The sequence below is a fragment of the Bufo gargarizans genome, chromosome 5 (genome assembly GCF_014858855.1).
Source record: "Bufo gargarizans isolate SCDJY-AF-19 chromosome 5, ASM1485885v1, whole genome shotgun sequence".
In the NCBI taxonomy this organism is placed as follows: domain Eukaryota; kingdom Metazoa; phylum Chordata; class Amphibia; order Anura; family Bufonidae; genus Bufo; species Bufo gargarizans.
Genome location: NC_058084.1, coordinates 310,603,725 through 310,622,712, shown reverse-complemented (window position 1 = coordinate 310,622,712; position 18,988 = coordinate 310,603,725). Strand labels below are relative to the sequence as shown.

At 41.9% G+C, this 18,988-nt stretch overlaps 1 protein-coding gene across 1 annotated transcript in view; it reads right to left on the bottom strand.

Annotated features, from left to right (window-relative positions):
• The window catches only part of MYLK4 (myosin light chain kinase family member 4), a 105,334-nt gene extending 103,246 nt beyond the window's left edge, over positions 1–2,088 (bottom strand). Inside the window, 1 exon segment of the mRNA XM_044295493.1 lies at positions 1,405–2,088. Coding sequence (XP_044151428.1) covers positions 1,405–2,088 — 684 coding nt within the window.
• Positions 2,089–18,988: the final 16,900 nt, after the last annotated feature.

Genomic DNA, 18,988 nt, shown 5'->3' with positions numbered 1-18,988 from the left:
CTCCACTGATCAGCCTATTTGAAAAGACTGTAGTGCTCTGATGAGCGATGTGGCCTCATGTTAGATGAGTGACGTCAGGTTCATGGGTCACATGGCCTATATGCACCTCAGTCCCATTCAAGTGAATGAGTCTGAGCTGCAATACCCAACACAGCCACTATACAACGTACGGCGCTGTATTTAGTATGCTGTGAGGAGGCCGCAGCGTTCTTATTATTGAGACCATAACGCAGTGTGTTTGTGTAAATGGATCTTAAAGGGTTTTGCAAGGGATTTATATTGATGACCTATCCTCAGGATAGTGTTGTCTTTGGCTGGGTCCACCTTTACATATACATTTATTTAAAAAAAAGGTTAAAAAATGTAGTACACTAGATTTTGCAATCCTGCAGGGTCCAGAAAAAAACCATATACAGGTTAAACAAAAGTCCATTTATTTCAGTAATGATAAAATATTATTGAAATAAATATATTTCAATATTTATTGACCTGACTGTACCTGCACAAATGACAGTTTCACATGATCAACAAAAGTTTTGCTCGTTCATCGTGTGATCGGCTGCACCTTTAGATGGGCCGATTGTCAGGAACGAGCGTTTGCAGAAACAATCATCCCCGATCCGCCATTACACTTTAAGTTAGTCTGCTGGTGGCATGCAGATGTGACTTTTTTTTTTTTTTTACAACCTTTCACAAAACCTGCTTTTCATAAGGGCTCATGCACACAAACTTATTTTCTTTCTGTGTCCGTTCCATTTTTTATGCAGAACCATATCTTTTTGTGACCATTGTGATAGTCTTTTCTGCCAAAGCCAGAAGTACTTTGGAAGGAAATGGGAAGCAGAAAAGTAGAACTTGTTCTTCTACTTTCTGTTGGATCCACTTCTGACTCTGGCTGAAAAAACTGCCACAAAAAGCTGTGTGTGATACCACTATAAAAAAGGCTAAAAGGTAAAGAGGCACACATGGTACAAACATTAATCCTTTGTCCCACATAACATATACTCCATTATTTCCACTAAAATGGTGCCAAAAAAGTGGCAAAACTGATGCGGTTTATTTTTGGTTTGTGCAGTCACAAGTGGAAATATGAACTGAATATGAAATACATGAGAAGCTTCTCAAACCTAGATCCAAACACTCCCTAAAACTAAAGAAATATTTATTGACTGACATGCCATTTTTTTATTTTTTTATTATGCAAACCGAATCCCACCTATGTACACAACTTATGCTATAACAATTTACCGTAATTATTAATTATTCTGTATTGGATATTTAAGCTCAACTACATACCAGTAACTATAAACATGCTCAATCTACTATAATTATTATGTGTAGTTTATGGAATTAAATTCCCATTTAATTGGACACAGGATGTGAAGTAATGCTGACCAATCTCACCTTATAATTTCTTTTTTTCAAATAACAAACGTTCTTCTTCTTGGTCTCTGCAAGTTTTATACAGTTTTTTCCCTTATTTCTATCATTACCTTTCTTTTCATTTGTTTTTATGTTGTCAGCTTGTGGGGTTTGTGCTGGATATTGTCTTCTCTGAAGAAACTCCAACAATGTAGATAACTTAATCTGCTCCATTAGATAATGAAGCACTCCTTGTGTGCCAAGTAGTATCTTTTCAACTCCATCCAGTCTTTTTGCCTGCTCTTCGGAATATCTATTTATTGAAGAAAGGTGGCTGATCATTTCCAGAAAATGTCCTTTCATTTCTAAAAGCATATCTTTAACCTCAGGCTCTGACGTTCCACTTTTCTGAGGCACTTTTTCATCTGATGGGTTTTCTATTTTGAGCCCTTGGATGTTTTTTTCAATGTCCAGAATATCCTGTGAGATATTTTCAAGCTTTTCAAAAACATTGTCGTGTCCCACCAAAATAGTTTCAATTTTATGGCTTATAAAGTCCAGCTTTGTATCCATAATGTTTATGCTTGTTGGAGTCTTTGGGGCTAAGGGAGTCTGTGATGCTTTCTGTATATTGGTGGGCCTTTGACTCGGTATAGCTTTAGGATCATACCTTTTGGCAAGAGAGTTCACCAGTGAAGTCTTGGAAATCTTATTGGCTGCACTCATTGTGGATGCTTGCTCAGTGGAAATCTATATTCTGCTGAGATTTCAAAAGATGAGGCTGCAAGAAGTTCTCTGATTCCTCTGTGCAAATCACAGCTGTTGAGCAGTCTAAACTCCAGACAAGACTTCCTTTATGCCGGTCTCCTTTCCATCCTGCTTATAGTGAAACGCTTTACAAAGAAGAGAACAAGTGGTCCCCTTTTCACCCAGTTTAAGTATAATTAGGGAGAGGTCTGACAAATGTATGTCCTAAATGCAGTAAGCTCTCTGACGTCAGATGCACAACAGGGAAGGGTCTCTATTCTAACTTCAATGTAATTTGACAGCTAGGAGCCTGCATGACATTTGAGAAGCCTCATTTTGTACAGGGTCTCTGCCCGCTCTGTTTTTGCATGTCAGATTTATGCTTGTTTCATGCAACTTGATATTAGTGCACAAAGAATAAAAGCCTCTGAAGACTGTATAAAACTGATGTAGATGAAAGGTTTACAAGGAAAAATAACACCTAATATATCAAATCAATTAGCTGCCGTCGCCATTCTTCCTACCCTATGGAAAATGAATGTGCTTTAAAATACAAAAATGACCTAGTAAGCAACCATGGAAGCCTGTGAAATGTTTTCTTTTTCTATGGGGTTAATGCAAAATATATATTTGTTTTGTGCATTGTGCATAAAGATGTGACAGCACGAGATAAGTGGAGAAAGATGACCAGCTTTGAAAGAAGAACTCACATTTCTCACAACCCCTGACAATGCAATTTTTTCTTTTTCAAAGTTGATTGTCTCGCACCATTTATCTCGGAATATCTCAAAACAGGTAAAAGGTAAGGAGGGACACGTCAGTATCTGATGTACATACACCTTTGCTTACACTAATAGCTTGTGCCCAGGAGCGTAACTACCATAGAGGCAGACCATGCGACTGCTATGGGGCCCAGGGTAAGAGGGGGCCCAGTCGGGATCATCTCCTCTTCTACTTGGGGTGAACACTTGGTCAGGACTCTACCTTCTAAAGGAACAAATTTTAGCAAATGAGGCAGTGTAAAAATGGCCCAAGGGTCACTTAAAGGGTTTAGGTAGAAACCCTTCTATCCTGTGTGGGGGGCCTGGTTTGATCCTTGCTATGGGCCCCTTACTTCTCAATGTACGCCACTGCTTGTGCCAGTGTGACCTAATTACACAGAACATAGCAGGAACAAATGGGGTGATTTATCAAACTGGAACTGTGAAAATAAATCTGGTTTGCTCACAGTAAATAGTATTTTATAGTATTTTAAGGGGGGTCAGGATTTATGAAATGTATGTATCATTTGTAGATGGTTATCAAATGTATTTACTGTGAAAAAAACAGATTTATTTTAACATTTATCTATACGGTTTCTTGTTAGTAGAAGGCCGGTTGTGATCCAGGTATATGTTAGTCTGGTGAGCGTTCCTGTGTATAGAAAAGTAGAACTGGCTTAGTTGCTCATAACAACCAATCAGATACCTCCTTTCATTTTTGACAGCTCCTTTGGAAAATGAAAGGTGGAATCTAATTGGTTGCTATGGGCAACTAAGCTAATTCTACTTTACACCAGTTTGATAAATGACCCCAAAGGTATCTACTACACAAGACTAGAAACCTACCCTATAGAAACACAAAAACATAGACTCATAGAAGATTGATTTCAGAAAAAGATCACATGGTCCATCTAATCTGCCCTTATGTTATTTCCTATTTATCTTTATCTTTGGATATATACATGATTATCCTAGAGATGCTTAAGTTCACTTTTGATTTTTTTCTAAACATTCAATACTGTTTTAGGAAGCAGCTCAATGCAGAGAGCACTTCACAGTGAAGTTTCACCTCCAGTGCACTGGCAGGAAAGATGACTAGCAGAATAAACGTTCATATTCACGCTACTCCTGACAATAAAAGCTCCACAAAAGGTATCTTTGAACTGTTCTCTCCAGCCCCTGCAGAGAGCTGTCAGCACACCCCTTGAGATTTATTTTTATGTTTTCCAAATTTTAGACTGTACTGTACACAGGTTCGCGGCACCGCCTCCTAGCTAATTTGTTCACTTCACTTGCCTCTGTGTAATCTCGCACAGGCGCACTGGCAGAGGCATCATCGAGTGAAGATGACACTTATGGGGGATCTGTGGATGACACTTATGGGGGATCTGTGGATGACACTTATGGGGGATCTGTGGATGACACTTATGGGGGATCTGTGGATGACACTTATGGGGGATCTGTGGATGACACTTATGGGGGATCTGTGGATGACACTGATGGGGATCTGTGAATGAAACTTATGGGGGATCTGTGGATGACATTTATGGGGGATCTGTGGATGACACTTATGGGGGATCTGTGGATGACACTTATGGGGGATCTGTGGATGACACTTATGGGGGATCTGTGGATGACACTTATGGGGGATCTGTGGATGACACTTATGGGGGATCTGTGGATGACACTTATGGGGGATCTGTGGATGACACTTATGGGGGATCTGTGGATGACACTTATGGGGGATCTGTGGATGACACTTATGGGGGATCTGTGGATGACACTTATGGGGGATCTGTGGATGACACTTATGGGGGATCTGTGGATGACACTTATGGGGGATCTGTGGATGATACTTATGGGGGATCTGTGGATGACACTTATGGGGGATCTGTGGATGACACTTATGGAGGATCTGTGGATGACACTTATGGGGATCTGTGGATGACACTTATGGGGGATCTGTGGATGACACTTATGGGGGATCTGTGGATGACACTGATGGGGATCTGTGGATGACACTGATAGGGTTCTGTGGATAACATGTTATGTAGCTGGAGGGAGAAAACTTGGCCTTACTACAATGAAGGGTACAGTCTGTATAAATAGGTGGCCAACAAAAAATGTGGCGGGTCAAAGGGCGTGTTCAATAGGCAGAGTCAATGGGTGGGGGCGGCAAAATTAGCTTTTGCCTTTTGCCTGGCAAAAATCCTTGCACCAGTCCTGACTGTACAGTATAAGTGTACTTTTAAAACACTTTTGACATGACGGTAGCATAGGCTTTGATCGGTAGGGGTCTGAATGTTTACACAGAGTGCTGTCTCTTCTTACTGCTGAACTTCATAAGACCTTCTTTTGAACCTGTCTTCAGCAGTGAGTAGAGACAGCTGAAGATAAGCGCAATAGAAAGTCTTTTATTAGAACTAACTTTAAAACAAGGCATACGGATAGTGACAGAGCAGGGTTTTTACAGGCACATTTATTAGGTTTTGTCAAATTTAAAGAAAAATGTAGCTTTAAAATAAGGGTAGGCAAGTATAGGCAACCTTGATGAGGTAGAGATCCACTGTAGTAATACAGAGTTACTGAAGATCTACCATAATTTAAAAAAAGGCCTGTTTTTTCACACAGGAGTGACCATGTTTAGGTCTCAACTGAACTGAAACAGGGTGTTCATTTGAATTGTATTTTGGCTTTGACAAAACATATGTGGGGTCATTTATCAAACTCGTGCAAAGTAGAACTGACTTAGTTGCCCATAGCAACCAATCAGATTCCACATTTCATTTTCAAAGGAGATGTCAAAAATGAAAGCGGAAACTGATTGGTTGCTATGGGCAACTAAGCCAGTTCTACTTTACACCAGTTTGATAAATAACCCCAATGAGTTTTGCTTATTTTGAGCACAGATTCCAAAAAGAACAGACATATTTGCACACATATGTGTGTCTAACAAACAGAGAATACCTTAGCACATTTCATCTGTTTTTGGAAATTGTAAATGGCATCTTGACACACATTTCCTTGACCTCTCAATACCCTTCTATTAATGTTAATTAAAAACATGGATGCATGCAGGCCAGCTGACTTCTTCGGAGTCCAACACTTGCCAGAAACAGAGAGAGTGTTTTGATCAGGAGGCCAGCATTCTGTTATATGTAAATGGGTACACTGTAAGCCACATGAAAGTGGAGGATATAAACTTACAGTACACAAGTTATCAAGAAGCAGATATAAGTAGCATATACTGTGTATACTATACAAGTAGTTTGAATGGGGAGTAACATCCCCCTAACTACTATTAACTACTGGAAACAAACTGTAGTGTGATACTGTTACTCTTTCTGTCTGTCTGTTCTACTGTCTGTAAATTAACCAAATGAGTGGTACACTAAAGGGGTTATCCCATGATTAACATAAAAAATGAAAATCAGATCTGGGTCTGAATATTTGCATGTTACAAAAAATTTAGGGGGAGATTTATCAAACTGGTGTAAAGTAGAACTGGCTTCCATGCCTAGAGCAACCAATCAGATTCCACCTTTCACTTTTTACAGCTCCTTTGGAAAATGAAAGGTGGAATGTTATTGGTTGCTATGGGCAACTAGGCCAGTTCTACTTTAAACCAGTTTAATAAATCCCTTAGGCCCCTTATACACGGGCGGGATTTCCGCGCGGGTGCAATGCGTGAGGTGAACGCATTGCACCTGCACTGAATCAAGACCTATTCAATTCTATGGGGCTGTGCACATGAGCGGTGATTTTCACGCATCACTTGTGCGTTGCGTGAAAATTGCAGCATGCTCCTCTTTGTGCGTTTTCAACACAACGCAGGCCCCATAGAAGTGAATGAGGCTGCGTGAAAATCGCAAGCATCCGCAAGCAAGGTTGCTTGGAGACGATCGGGATGGGGACCCGATCATTATTATTTTCCCTTATAACATGGTTATAAGGGAAAATAATAGCATTCTTAATACAGAATGCATAGTACAATAGTGCTGGAAATAATTTTACTCACCTTAATCCACTTGTTCGCGCAGCCCGGCTTCTCATCTGTCTTCATCTTTACTGTGCACAGAAAAAGGACCTGTGGTTACGTCACTGCGCTAATCACATGGTCCGCCACATGATCCATCACCATGGTAAAAGATCATGTGATGGACCATGTGATGAACGCAGTGACGTCATCAAAGGTCCTATTCCTCAAAGGAGAAGACAAAAGAGAAGCCGGGCTGAGCGAGCAAGTGGATTAAGGTGAGTTAAATTTTATTTTTATTTTTTTAACCCCTCCAGCCCTATTTTACTATGCATTCTGTATTCAGAATTCTGTATTCAGAATCTATTATTATCAGAAGTTTGGGTTTGGGTACCAAACATGCCGATTTTTCTCACGCGCGTGCAAAACGCATTACAATGTTTTGCACTTGCGCGGAAAAATTGTGCATTTTCCCGTGACGCACCCGCATCTTATCCGGGCCAAAAACATGACGCCCGTGTGAAAGAGGCCTTAGTATAGTCATTAAGTTATTCAATACAACCTGTCCGTATAGCACCTCCTGTTGTTTGTTCTTTTCCTTATTTCTCAGTACACCTTAATAAACATCATTGAGGTGGACACACATGTTCTGTTCCATCCTTTAACTGCTACTATACAGATCCCCTGTTACAAATTGTGATAGTTAGGGTCCATTCACACGTCCGTATGTGTTCTGCAAATTGCGGATCCACAGAACACAGACACCGGCAATGTGCGTTTGGCATTTTGTGGACTGCACATAGCCGGCACTCTCATAGAAAATGCCTTTTCTTGTCCGCAATTGCGGACAAGAATAGCGCATGTTCTATTTTCTTGCGGAACGGAAGTTTGGATCCAGAAGTGTGGATCCGCAAATGCGGATGCGTACAGCACATTCCAGCCCCATTGCTGTTCCGCAAAATTTTGCAGACGTGTGAATGGACCCTTACAGGGAGGGCACTGCAGCATAAAGGACAAAGCCTGAGAAAGGACAAGCCCTGTGTACTGCCAGCCTCAAATAAATCTAGAAAAATGGGGATGTGTAAGGGTACTTTCACACTAGGGTTATTCAGTTCCAACCTAGGCTCAATGTATTCTGTATGCATCAGGATGTCTTCAGTTCAGTCACTGTACGGTTTTCGAACAGAAAAAATACTGCAGCATGCTGCAGTATTTTCTCCGGACAAAATTCCGGAACACTTGCCGGAATGCTGGATCAGCAAAACACGGATGGTGTCCGTGCGCGTTCCGCAATTTGCGGAACAGCACGGACAGCCTTTACATATAACTGCCTATTCTTGTCCGCAAAGCGCTGACAAGAATAGAACATGTTAATTTTTTTTATAGAGAGGCCATGGAATGGAGCAACGGATGCGGACAGCACACGGAATGCTGTCCACATCTTTTACGGCCCCATTCAAGTGAATGGGTCCGCATCCGAGCCGCAGAAACGGCGGCTCAGATGCGGACCAAAACAACGGCCGTGTGCATGAGGCCTATGGCTGAGGTCAGTACAGCTACAAGGACACACAACACCATGTGAATAATCACTGTAGGACACAGATCATCTAGAACCTGTAATTAACCCGAGATATCCACAACCCAAACCCTAACCGCCAACCCTGACCTAGCTAAAACTCCCACACATAGCATCTAAGCAAGGGCTCTGTGTTCTGTTTTTTTTTTTGCTGACCGTATGCGGAACCATTCATTTCAATGGGTCCGCAAAGAAAACGTAAGTTACTCCATGTGCATTCCGTTTCCACATGTCCATATTTTCGTTCCGCAAAAAAATAGAACACGTCCCTATTATTATTACGGATAAGTATAGGACTGTTCTAGTAGGTGTTCCGTTTCGCTAAATACGGAATGCACACGGACGTCATCTGTATTTTTTGCGGACCGCAAAATACATATGGTCGTGTGAATGTAGCCTTATACTGAGAGCAACTGCTGGCAAATGGAAAGCTACTGCAATCACCAAAATGCTGTAGTGCCTGCAAAAATATTATATTTTCATCAGTCTGCCTTTAAAAAACCCTGAAGATTCTATAGTTCATAAGGGTTTTATATTTATATTTCCAGGCAATACCAGCAAAGCAGCATAGATGGCTATGTTGTGAAATTGCACCTATTTCTTTCTAAAAATGTTGTTTACTAAAATTGTGCAGTTTAATGCATCGTACTACTGCACTACTATAGCAGCTAATTGTACTACATTGTACTACTGCACTAATATTATAGTATATCGCATTAAAGTTTTGTGTTAATATACCAGTTAAATTTAACACATTACACTGTTGCGTTTATAAAGCGGTTAAATTCAATACATTATGCGGTAGATGCGTTAACATGGCAGTTAAATTTAACGCATTATACTGTTGTAGAAAATAGGTTGACCACAAGTCCCACAGTTCACAGATAGATATAGCTGGATTAATGAGGGCACCTGATAAGCCACACCCAGGAACAGACCAGCGGAATGTTAACCCCATCAGAACCAAACAGGGAGGGGAGCCTGCATGAACAGGGAAGCCTGCATGGCACCGGTGACAGAAACCTCAAAGATGCAGACACGGAAGCCACAAACACAGGCCACAGTTCACACACACCACCATAGCCAGCATGCAGTCCCAAGCAACCAGCATACACAGGTGTGAACCTGCAGCCAGTATGCGAGATAACCTGCAGCCAGCCTACACGGCAAAAGTGACAAGAACTGCACCGAGATGAAGACACGGGGAGTACACACATTCACAGGCATAGTTCACAAAAGACACCGCAGCCAGCACGCAGCCCCAAGCAACCAGCATACACAGGGGTCAGCCTGCAGCCAGTACGCGAGAGGGCATACAGCCAGCTTACACGGCCACAACTGTCATAGTGAACCGCACCATGCCACTCAGACTCCTCCTCCTCCCTGTCCTCTACTCCATTGTGAGATATCAATAATGACATTTGTGGCCATGAGAAAACTATTTGCGACCAGCGAGCTGAAATCCCACCTGGCCGGGTTGCTTAGGGTACAGTTGCTGCCATACCACTTAGTTGTAGTAATTGTAGTGCTTTTCTGTGCCTTCATCCAAATTTTATTCTGATCTGCACACCAGCTTCAACAGATTTAGTGGGAAAATACTGTAGAATTGGACAGCAATCATAACAAGACTGTCCCCCTTCTATCGGTCTTTGTGGCAGCCAAGCCGCATCACCACCCAATACAGTTGCTTGTTCTCCAGCTCAGACTCCTCCTCCCACGCTGTGTCATCAGTAATCGATAATGGAATGTGTGGTCAGAAAACAACTCTATGAGCTCAGCAATCTGGTTGTGAGCAAACTGAACTCCTACTTGGTCAAGTTGCTGGAGGTGCAGTTGCTACCATGCCACTAAGTTGTGGTAACTGTAGTTCAGTTCCGTGCTTTCACTAAAATTCCATTCAGCAGGCGTTGTCAATTGTCTCATTGATCTTCAAATGTGGAGTAGTTTCACACCTTAACCCAAATTTTATTCTTCTCTAAGGTATTTGTACTTTTTGCCAGCTGTCTGTAAAACTTGTCTCTCTGTTCTTTCACGCCTTCACCCAAATTTTATTCATCTGGCAGAAGTACTTCTGGCAAGATGTCAAATCTAAATGACTGTACCTTTTCTCTGGCACATACACTGTTCCCTGACCCCATGGACTTCTGGTAAGGTAGATTAGAACAGTGGCTTGAATTTGCCCGGTTTGTATCACAATACTGTCTTGTCTATCTCCTAGTGTCATCTCAGAGAGCGATTTTGGAGTGGCAGGTGTCATCTTCACACCCAAGTGAGCAAAACTGTCCTGTGCAAGTGTCCTAAACGTTACCTTTGTAAAAATGAATCAGGCACATAAATCCATGAGGATTATGTACACATCTCAACCTGATGACAATGAATAGATCTGCCATCGCTGACAGTGGCTATTTATCCACAGCCCAATGATGCAACTGCTGCTGTCTGCCTGTTCAATGTGTTCAAAAAGTATAACAAATACAAAGGCACAGTGTGTTTTTAGAAGGCTGTTTGTTAACACCGTCAACTTTGTTATTTTGACATTATTTACTATTGCATTAAATATCTTAAAAAGGTGGGAAATAGGAATAAGATAAAAAGCCTTAATAGACCTCATAGTATTATATACAAATTTTCAGGCTAATTCGAGTACACTTGATTCTTAGAATCGATTCAGATCCAAATAAAATTTTTGGACTGATTTGTTAGAATCGGACCCGAAATGAAATTGAGTAAATACGCTCATCTCTATTTAAAATCATCACAACTTTGCAAACTTGTCATTTGAAGGCAGTCTCTTTAATAAAAGATCAGGATTACTGTTGGTAGACAAAGACACATGCCTGTTGTATTTAGTATGTTACTTGTACATATTATATATTGTACACATGAATGGCACTGACCCATCAGTTAATAATCATAGGCGTGCGCGCGGGGTGTGCCGGGTGTGCCTGGGCACACCCCAATCAATCCGACTCGAGGTTCTGTCAGGGCCGGGAAACGCTGAAAGTGCTATACTCGCCTCTTCCTGCCTGGTCCTCGGCGCTCCACTGTGAAGGCTGCGCACAGTATGAGGCCGCGCTGTGACCTCACACTGTGCGCGCCCACACAGCAAACTGTACAAGAGGATTACCGAGTGAGGGCGGTGAGTAGCGGCAGCATCCGGAGCAAGAACGGTTAGTGTTTTTTTGTATTTTATTTGGGGGCTTATGGAGGCACTGGGGGCTGAAGAGGGGCACTAGGGGCTGAAAAGAGGCTGCTGGGGGGGCTGATATGAGGCACCGGGGGCTGAAGAGAGGCTGCTGGGGGGCTGAAGAGGGGCACTGGGGGCTGATATGAGGCACTGGGGGCTGATGAGGTTCATTGGGGGCTGATATGAGGCACTGGGGGCTAAAGAGAGGCTGCTGGGGGCGCTGAAGAGGGGCACTGGGGGGCTGATATGAGGCACTGGGGCTGAAGAGAGGCTGCTGTGGGGCTGAAGAGGGGCACCACTGGGGGCTGATATGAGGCACTGGGGGCTAATATAAGGCACTGGGGGCTGATATAAGGCACTGGGGGCTGATATGAGGCACTAGGGGGTTATGAGGCACTGGGGGCGGAAGAAAGGCTGCTGGGTGGCTGAAGAGAGGCTGCTGGGGGGCTGAAGAGAGGCACTAGGGGCTGGAGAGGGGCACTGGGGGCTGATATGAGGCACTGGGGCTCTTATCTGAGGTCTGAATGGGGTCCTTCCTCATTGGGGTCTGATCTGAGGTCTTATTGGGGTCTTTTTAACATTGGGGGTCTTGTTGGGGCTGTCAGCTGAGGTCTGATTAACATTTGGGGTCTGATTGGTGGTCTGAGCTCAGGTGTAATTAAAAATATTTGTTTCTTATTGTCCCCCTCTAAAACCTAGGTGCGTCTTATGGGCCGGAGAGTCTTTTAGGGTGAAAAATACAGGTAAGTTTAAAAATAATTTCTTTCTCTCTTCATTATATTGATAGTGTGGGTCTGTATGTATGAATGCAGAGTGCATTTGTGTATATATATATGTGTGTGTGTATGTGTATATAATATATACATATTTACACGCGTGCGCAGCGTGTGTGTTTGTGCTTTAGGGTGCACACCCTAATGCAATAGGCTGTGCACGCCTATGTTAATAATCCATCAAATAAACAGTAGTTCTTTGCAGATCATTGCTAAGCACAACCACTGGAATTGAAATTTGTGGTAGACTAATCATTATAGAACCTTACTGCATGTTTTAGTCTTATGCACCAAGTCTTCAGGCTTAGGCCTCTTTCACATCAGCAGAACAACGAAAATAGAGGATTCAGCATGTAACTGAAGCATACTCTATTGACTATCATGGGACCTGTTTGGTTTCCGTTTGGGAGAACTGTTTTTCAGCGGAGAAAAAAAATCCTGCATGCAGGGCTTTTATCTCTGCCAACTGAGATTCCAACATAGATGTGAACGTAGTCTTACAGAATGTTCCTATTACATAAGACTAGGATGCATTAGAAATTAGGTACCCTGGGAAAAGAGCACAGGTCAACAGCATACACCACATTTTCACTTCTCCATTTACTTGACTGTTGCTCCAGCAAGTGGGCACCTGCTGCCTCATTGACAATCTAATGTTTTCCATGATGCACAGATCATGTCAACAGTTCATTTGTCTCTATATAGTCATAAAACTAACAGCCTTAGTACACTGGCAGCGTCTATGAAGATGTCCCTATAGAAGATGGTTTATTTATTGCTCATCTTTACTTATTTTGTATATTTAGATATATACTATAAAGCAGATTTTTCATTATTTGAGCATGTTATGTATTAGAAAAAAAACGATATACTTATATATTAGAAAAATGTACATGTAGAAACACTGTATATTCTATCACTAGAAACACTCCTTTTATGAACTAATAACAGGACGGGTAAAAGAAATCACATTCTCCACTTTTACATCTGTCATGAGAATAGAGGATACTATTTACACCTGTGTCTGTGATGGGAACTGACAGGAAAATCAAGTTTTGGTTAAAATAATAAAGGCTTATTTTTTTTAAAGTTCTGCCCACAAAGAGATCAATACCAATAATAGGAGTATTTAGGCTACTTTCACACTAGCGTTTTAGTTTTCCGGTATTAAGATCCATCATAGGGTCTCAATACCGGAAAAAAAACGCTTCAGTTTTGCCCCTATTCATTGTCAATGGGGACAAAACTGAACTGAACAGAACGGAATGCTCCAAAATGCATTCCGTTTAGTTGCGTTCCCATACCAGAGAGCAAACCGCAACATGTTGTAGTTTGCTTTCCGTCTGCAAGATGGATTCGTCATGACCCCCAATTCAAGTCAATGGGGACGGATCCGTTTTCTCTGCCACAATCTGCCACAATAGAAAACTGATCCGTCCCCTATTGACTTTCAATGACGTTTATGACGGATCCGTCTTGGCAATGTTAAAGATAATACAACCGGATCTGTTCATAACGGATGCAGACAGTTGTATTATCAGTACCGGAAGCATTTTTGCTGAACCCTGCCAGATCCAGTAAAAATGCTAGTGTGAAAGTAGCCTTATGGAAGTTGAGTAGAGATTCACCTTAGATTCAGCAAAGGTGATACAAATTGATAAAGAGAAAGATAGTGTTGAGAAAATTAACTTTTTTTAAGTCCGACATGACTTAATAGATGGCTGTAGCACTTCCACTTGCAGATACAGCCAAGCTAAACTTGATTGGTCACACGTTAAAGGGTTTGGACACTTTCTGGTTATTGTTGACCAATGTGTTTTTGAGATGATGTCACGGAAGGTGTACAGGAAACAAGACAACACAAAATGAATATACGACTCACTGGATCCAAAACTAAGGAACAAAAAGGGAGACCCCTGCATCAGACCTGGCACTCTCCCTGACTGCTCAGCCTATGCGAAAATCCCAATGGTAGATGATCGCATATCCTCGTACCTCGACTGTATAACACCTGAACACCCTATAATAGTGAGGTGACACGACCACCAGCTCCCTACACCATATACGGAGGGAGTCAGGGTCACCTGGGATCCAGCAAACAGAAAAACACAAATGAATGCACAACACTTATCTTGTAGAAGACTGGGAAGTAGGATCAGCATGCATACACACTCCAGGAAGTAATATAAACCGCAAACTGATGCACTATGCGGAGGAATTTAAAGGGATGCAATCAGTAAAACTACATGACAGCTGAGAGAGGCTAACGAGATGAGGAACTGAAAGCAAAACAAAGGAAGCTCAAGGAGGAGGTTCTGAAAGGCATCTGTCAGAGCTTCTCAGATGTCTGGTGGTGACAGCTGATTATAAGACACTTACTGATATAGCCTTTGTTGAAATTCTGCACCAATTACTATATTTTATAAGATATGCCCCCTTTTTTACAGTCTTTTGTGCTGTCCATACAGAGGTCATGTGACCAGGAAAATCACCCCCCCCCCCCCCATGCGATGTCTCCTCCATTCAGACACACTGCACCTGCACTAAACTCCCAATAGAACAAGTACAGATGGCAGGTGCAGTGTATTTGAATGGAGGAGGCATCACATGGAGGTGATTTGCATGGTCACATGACCCTCAATCAGAAACAATCTTATGGACAGGACCTCTGTGTGGACAGCAAAAAAGACTTGGCCAACAAGGGGGCACATAAGGGGGGGCACTCTGGCTACTGGCACATAATAGTGAGGGGGCTCTTATCATGGCACATGATTGGGGGGCATCTATGAGGGCTCTTATTACTGGCACATGTTGGGGGCATCTATGGGTGCACATCTTACTGGCACATGATTAGGGGGCATCTATGGGGGCACATCTTACTGGCACATGATTGGGGGGCATCTATTGGGGTACTTATTACTGGCACATTATTGGGTGGCACTATAGGGGCATCTACTAAGGCTAAAAAGAAGGGGTATTTTATATGGGGGGCTCTGTATAGGGGCATTTTATACTGGGACACATTATGGTGGGTACTATGGTGAAGGGGGGAGAGGAGCACTATAGGGTCATCTACGGGGGCACTGAGAAGGGGTATTTTATATTGGCATATTATGGGAACATTAGCTCAACTGGGGGCATTACAAGGGGGTATGTTTTGCACATTATAAGGATAATTATTTCTACTGGGGGGCATTATGGTGGGCTTTATTAATCCCCCATGGTATGACCCCCTAGTAGCAGCACCAGCCACTCCCTGCTCTGCTATCCCTCTGCCTTTCTCCAAATCCTTATGAAATCTTTCTCATTAGGATAAAGCACAACATCAGCTCCACCGAGCCCGCGGCCAAATTGTTGAAGTGGCGTCCGAGATCCCCAAGGGCCAAGCCAAGTAATTGTAAGTTTTCATGTGGAGTATGTTTAGGTTATACACATATAGCCTACACTGTGCCCCCCAATATACAGTATACCGCTACAATGTGACCCACAATATACAGTATACCGCTACACGGTGTAGGGGTTATACTGTTTATTGTACAGCATGGCACAGAGGTTATATTGTCCGGCATGGTGTAACCTCCATACGTTTTATGTACATTATACAGTAATACACCTTGCCATCTATGCTTTGAATCTGGTTTTATATGTTACTTGGTTTTTGTACATTTACTTGCGTGTGCTAGTTGAGACCTGCTGTGATTGGGTTTTAGTTAGTTATTAAATGCTAACATGACAGTTTTTTGGTTTTGCACATTATTGATGATTGTATTTCATGACTACTCTTCTAAGGGTATTGCCTTCCTTTATACTGCAGTTCTCCTGTACCACTCTGCCTGCGACTTTTAGCAGTTTAAGCAGTAATTTATGATTTTCTTTTGCTCTCAATAAATCTTGTGTTAAGCATAAAAAAATATATGGTGAGACGGTTGCAAGTACTCTTCTGATATTATTTAATCGAGCAGTTTTGATGGGGGGGGTTTGACACTAGAAACTGCACTGGGTATACCTAATGAAATATAGAAAATCGTGCAGAATTTCAACAAAGACTATATTACTAAGTGCCATATAGTCAACTCTCAAACACATTGGTCAACAGTATGCAGAAAGTGGCCGGCTCTTTTAAGTAAAGAATAGCAAGAAAAAAGATAACTAACTTTTTTATGGATTTCAATGGCTTTTGTCACAAGATAACACTGTGCCATGTGTTATCAGAGTCAATTTAAGCTCGGCAACATCTTTTACTTTACAGATGGACAATATATGAAAACTTTTGGCATTGAAGCCATTTTTAGACTAGAAAAAGCAGAGGTATACCTCTAATGTGTAAGTTTTCACAATAACGCTTGGACTACAAGGTGACTTTAGATACCCGGCTGCATGACTTTGATGTAAGTCATGCAGTCGACAATTACACATCTAAAGTCACCTTGCAGTCCAATCCTTGTTGAGAAAATTTAACCCCTTCTAATTACAGCTATTTTTTTTCTTTTCAATTCATGGAACATCAACATAGTCATATGTTTTTTATCCTTGTTTTTTGTGAAACAAGTTGTATCACTTAACCCCTGGTAGAAGTGACTTAACGACCGGCGCCCCCCCGATCAGCGTCAGGGGTCCGGCAGTGATCACTGATAGCCGGACCCCTGCTGTATGCACTGGCATCGGTAAAAACACATATGCCGGAGCATTAACCCTCGCATTGCCACGGTTAGCGCTGACCACGGCACGTGAGGGATCTTGACGGGTGCGGGGCGGCCATCTGGTCCCTGCACTGCTGTGATAGAGACCAAATGGCAGGGAAGGCAGCCCGATGCCTTCCTTATGCATCGTGGCTGCCTTCCGTGACAGCCTGTGAGATCCAACCCCGTGGATCTCACAAGCAAGCTGGCTAAAGTTTATTACAGTGGTAATACACCTACAGCCAATGCATTACAATACAGAAGTATTGTAATGCATTGTAAAGAGGATCAGTTAAAAAAAATAACGTTTTACAAAAAAAATTAAAAGTTTCAAGTAAAAAAGTAAAAAAAAAAAAAGTATACATATTCGGTATTGCCACATCTATAACGACCTGGTCTATAAAAAATATCACATAACCTAACCCCTCAGGAGAGCACTGTAAAAAAATAAACTGTGTAAAAAAAAACTTTTTGTCACCTTACATCACAAAAATTGTAATACCAAGCGATCAAAAAGTTATACACATCCCAAAATCATACCAATAAAACCATCATCTCATTCCGCAAAAAATGAGACCCTACCTAGGACAATCCCCAAAAAGAATAAAAATAAAAATATGTCCCTCAGAATATGAAGACACTAAAACATGATTTTTTTTGTTTCAAAAATGCTGTTATTGCGTAACAAAAAATAAATAAATAAAATGAATACATATTAGGTATTGCCACGTTCTTAAGAACCTGCTGTATACCCCAAGGTATTCGCTGAGGGGCATATTGAGTCCATGAAAGATTGAAATTTTTGTCCTAAGTTAGCGGAAAGTGAGACTTTGTGAGAAAAAAACAAAAAAAAAATCAATATCCGCTAACTTATGCAAAAAAAAAATAATTCTAGGAACTCGCCATGCCCCTCATTGAATACCTTGGGGTGTCTTCTTTCCAAAGTGGGGTCACATGTGGGGTATTTATACTGCCCTGGCTTTTTAGGGGCCCGAAAGTGTGAGAAGAAGTCTGGGATCCAAATGTCAAAAAATGCCCTCCTAAAAGGAATTTGGGCCCCTTTGCGCATCTAGGCTGCAAAAAAGTGTCACACATGTGGTATCGCCGTACTCAGGAGAAGTAGGGCAATGTGTTTTGGGGTGTCATTTTACATATACCCATGCTGGGTGAGAAAAATATCTTGGTCAAATGCCAACTTTGTATAAAAAAATGGGAAAAGTTGTCTTTTGCCAAGATATTTATCTCACCCAGCATGGGTATATGTAAAATGACCCCCCAAAACACATTACCCAACTTCTCCTGAGTACGGCGATACCACATGTGTGACACTTTTTTGCAGCCAAGGTGGGCAAAGGGGCACCTTTCGGATTTCGCAGGCCATTTTTTACACATTTTGATTGCAAGGTACTTCTTACACATTTGGGCCCCTAAATTGCCAGGGCAGTATAACTACGCCACAAGTGACCCCATTTTGGAAAGAAGACACCCCAAGGTATTCCGTGAGGGGCACGGCGAGTTCCTAGAATTTTTTATTTTTTGTCACAAGTTAGCGGAAAATGATGATTTTTCTTTTTTCCTTACAAAGTCTCATATTCCACTAACTTGCGACAAAAAATAAAAAATTCTAGGAACTCGCCATGCCCCTCACGGAATACCTTGGGGTGTCTTCTTTCCAAAATGGGGTCACTTGTGGGGTAGTTATACTGCCCTGGCAATTTAGGGGCCCAAATGTGTGAGAAGAACTTTGCAATCAAAATGTGTAAAAAATGCCCTGCAAAATCCGAAAGGTGCACTTTGGAATATGTGCCCCTTTGCCCACCTTGGCAGCAAAAAAGTGTGACACATCTGGTATCGCCGTACTCAGGAGAAGTTGGGCAATGTGTTTTGGGGTGTCATTTTACATATACCCATGCTGGGTGAGAAAAAT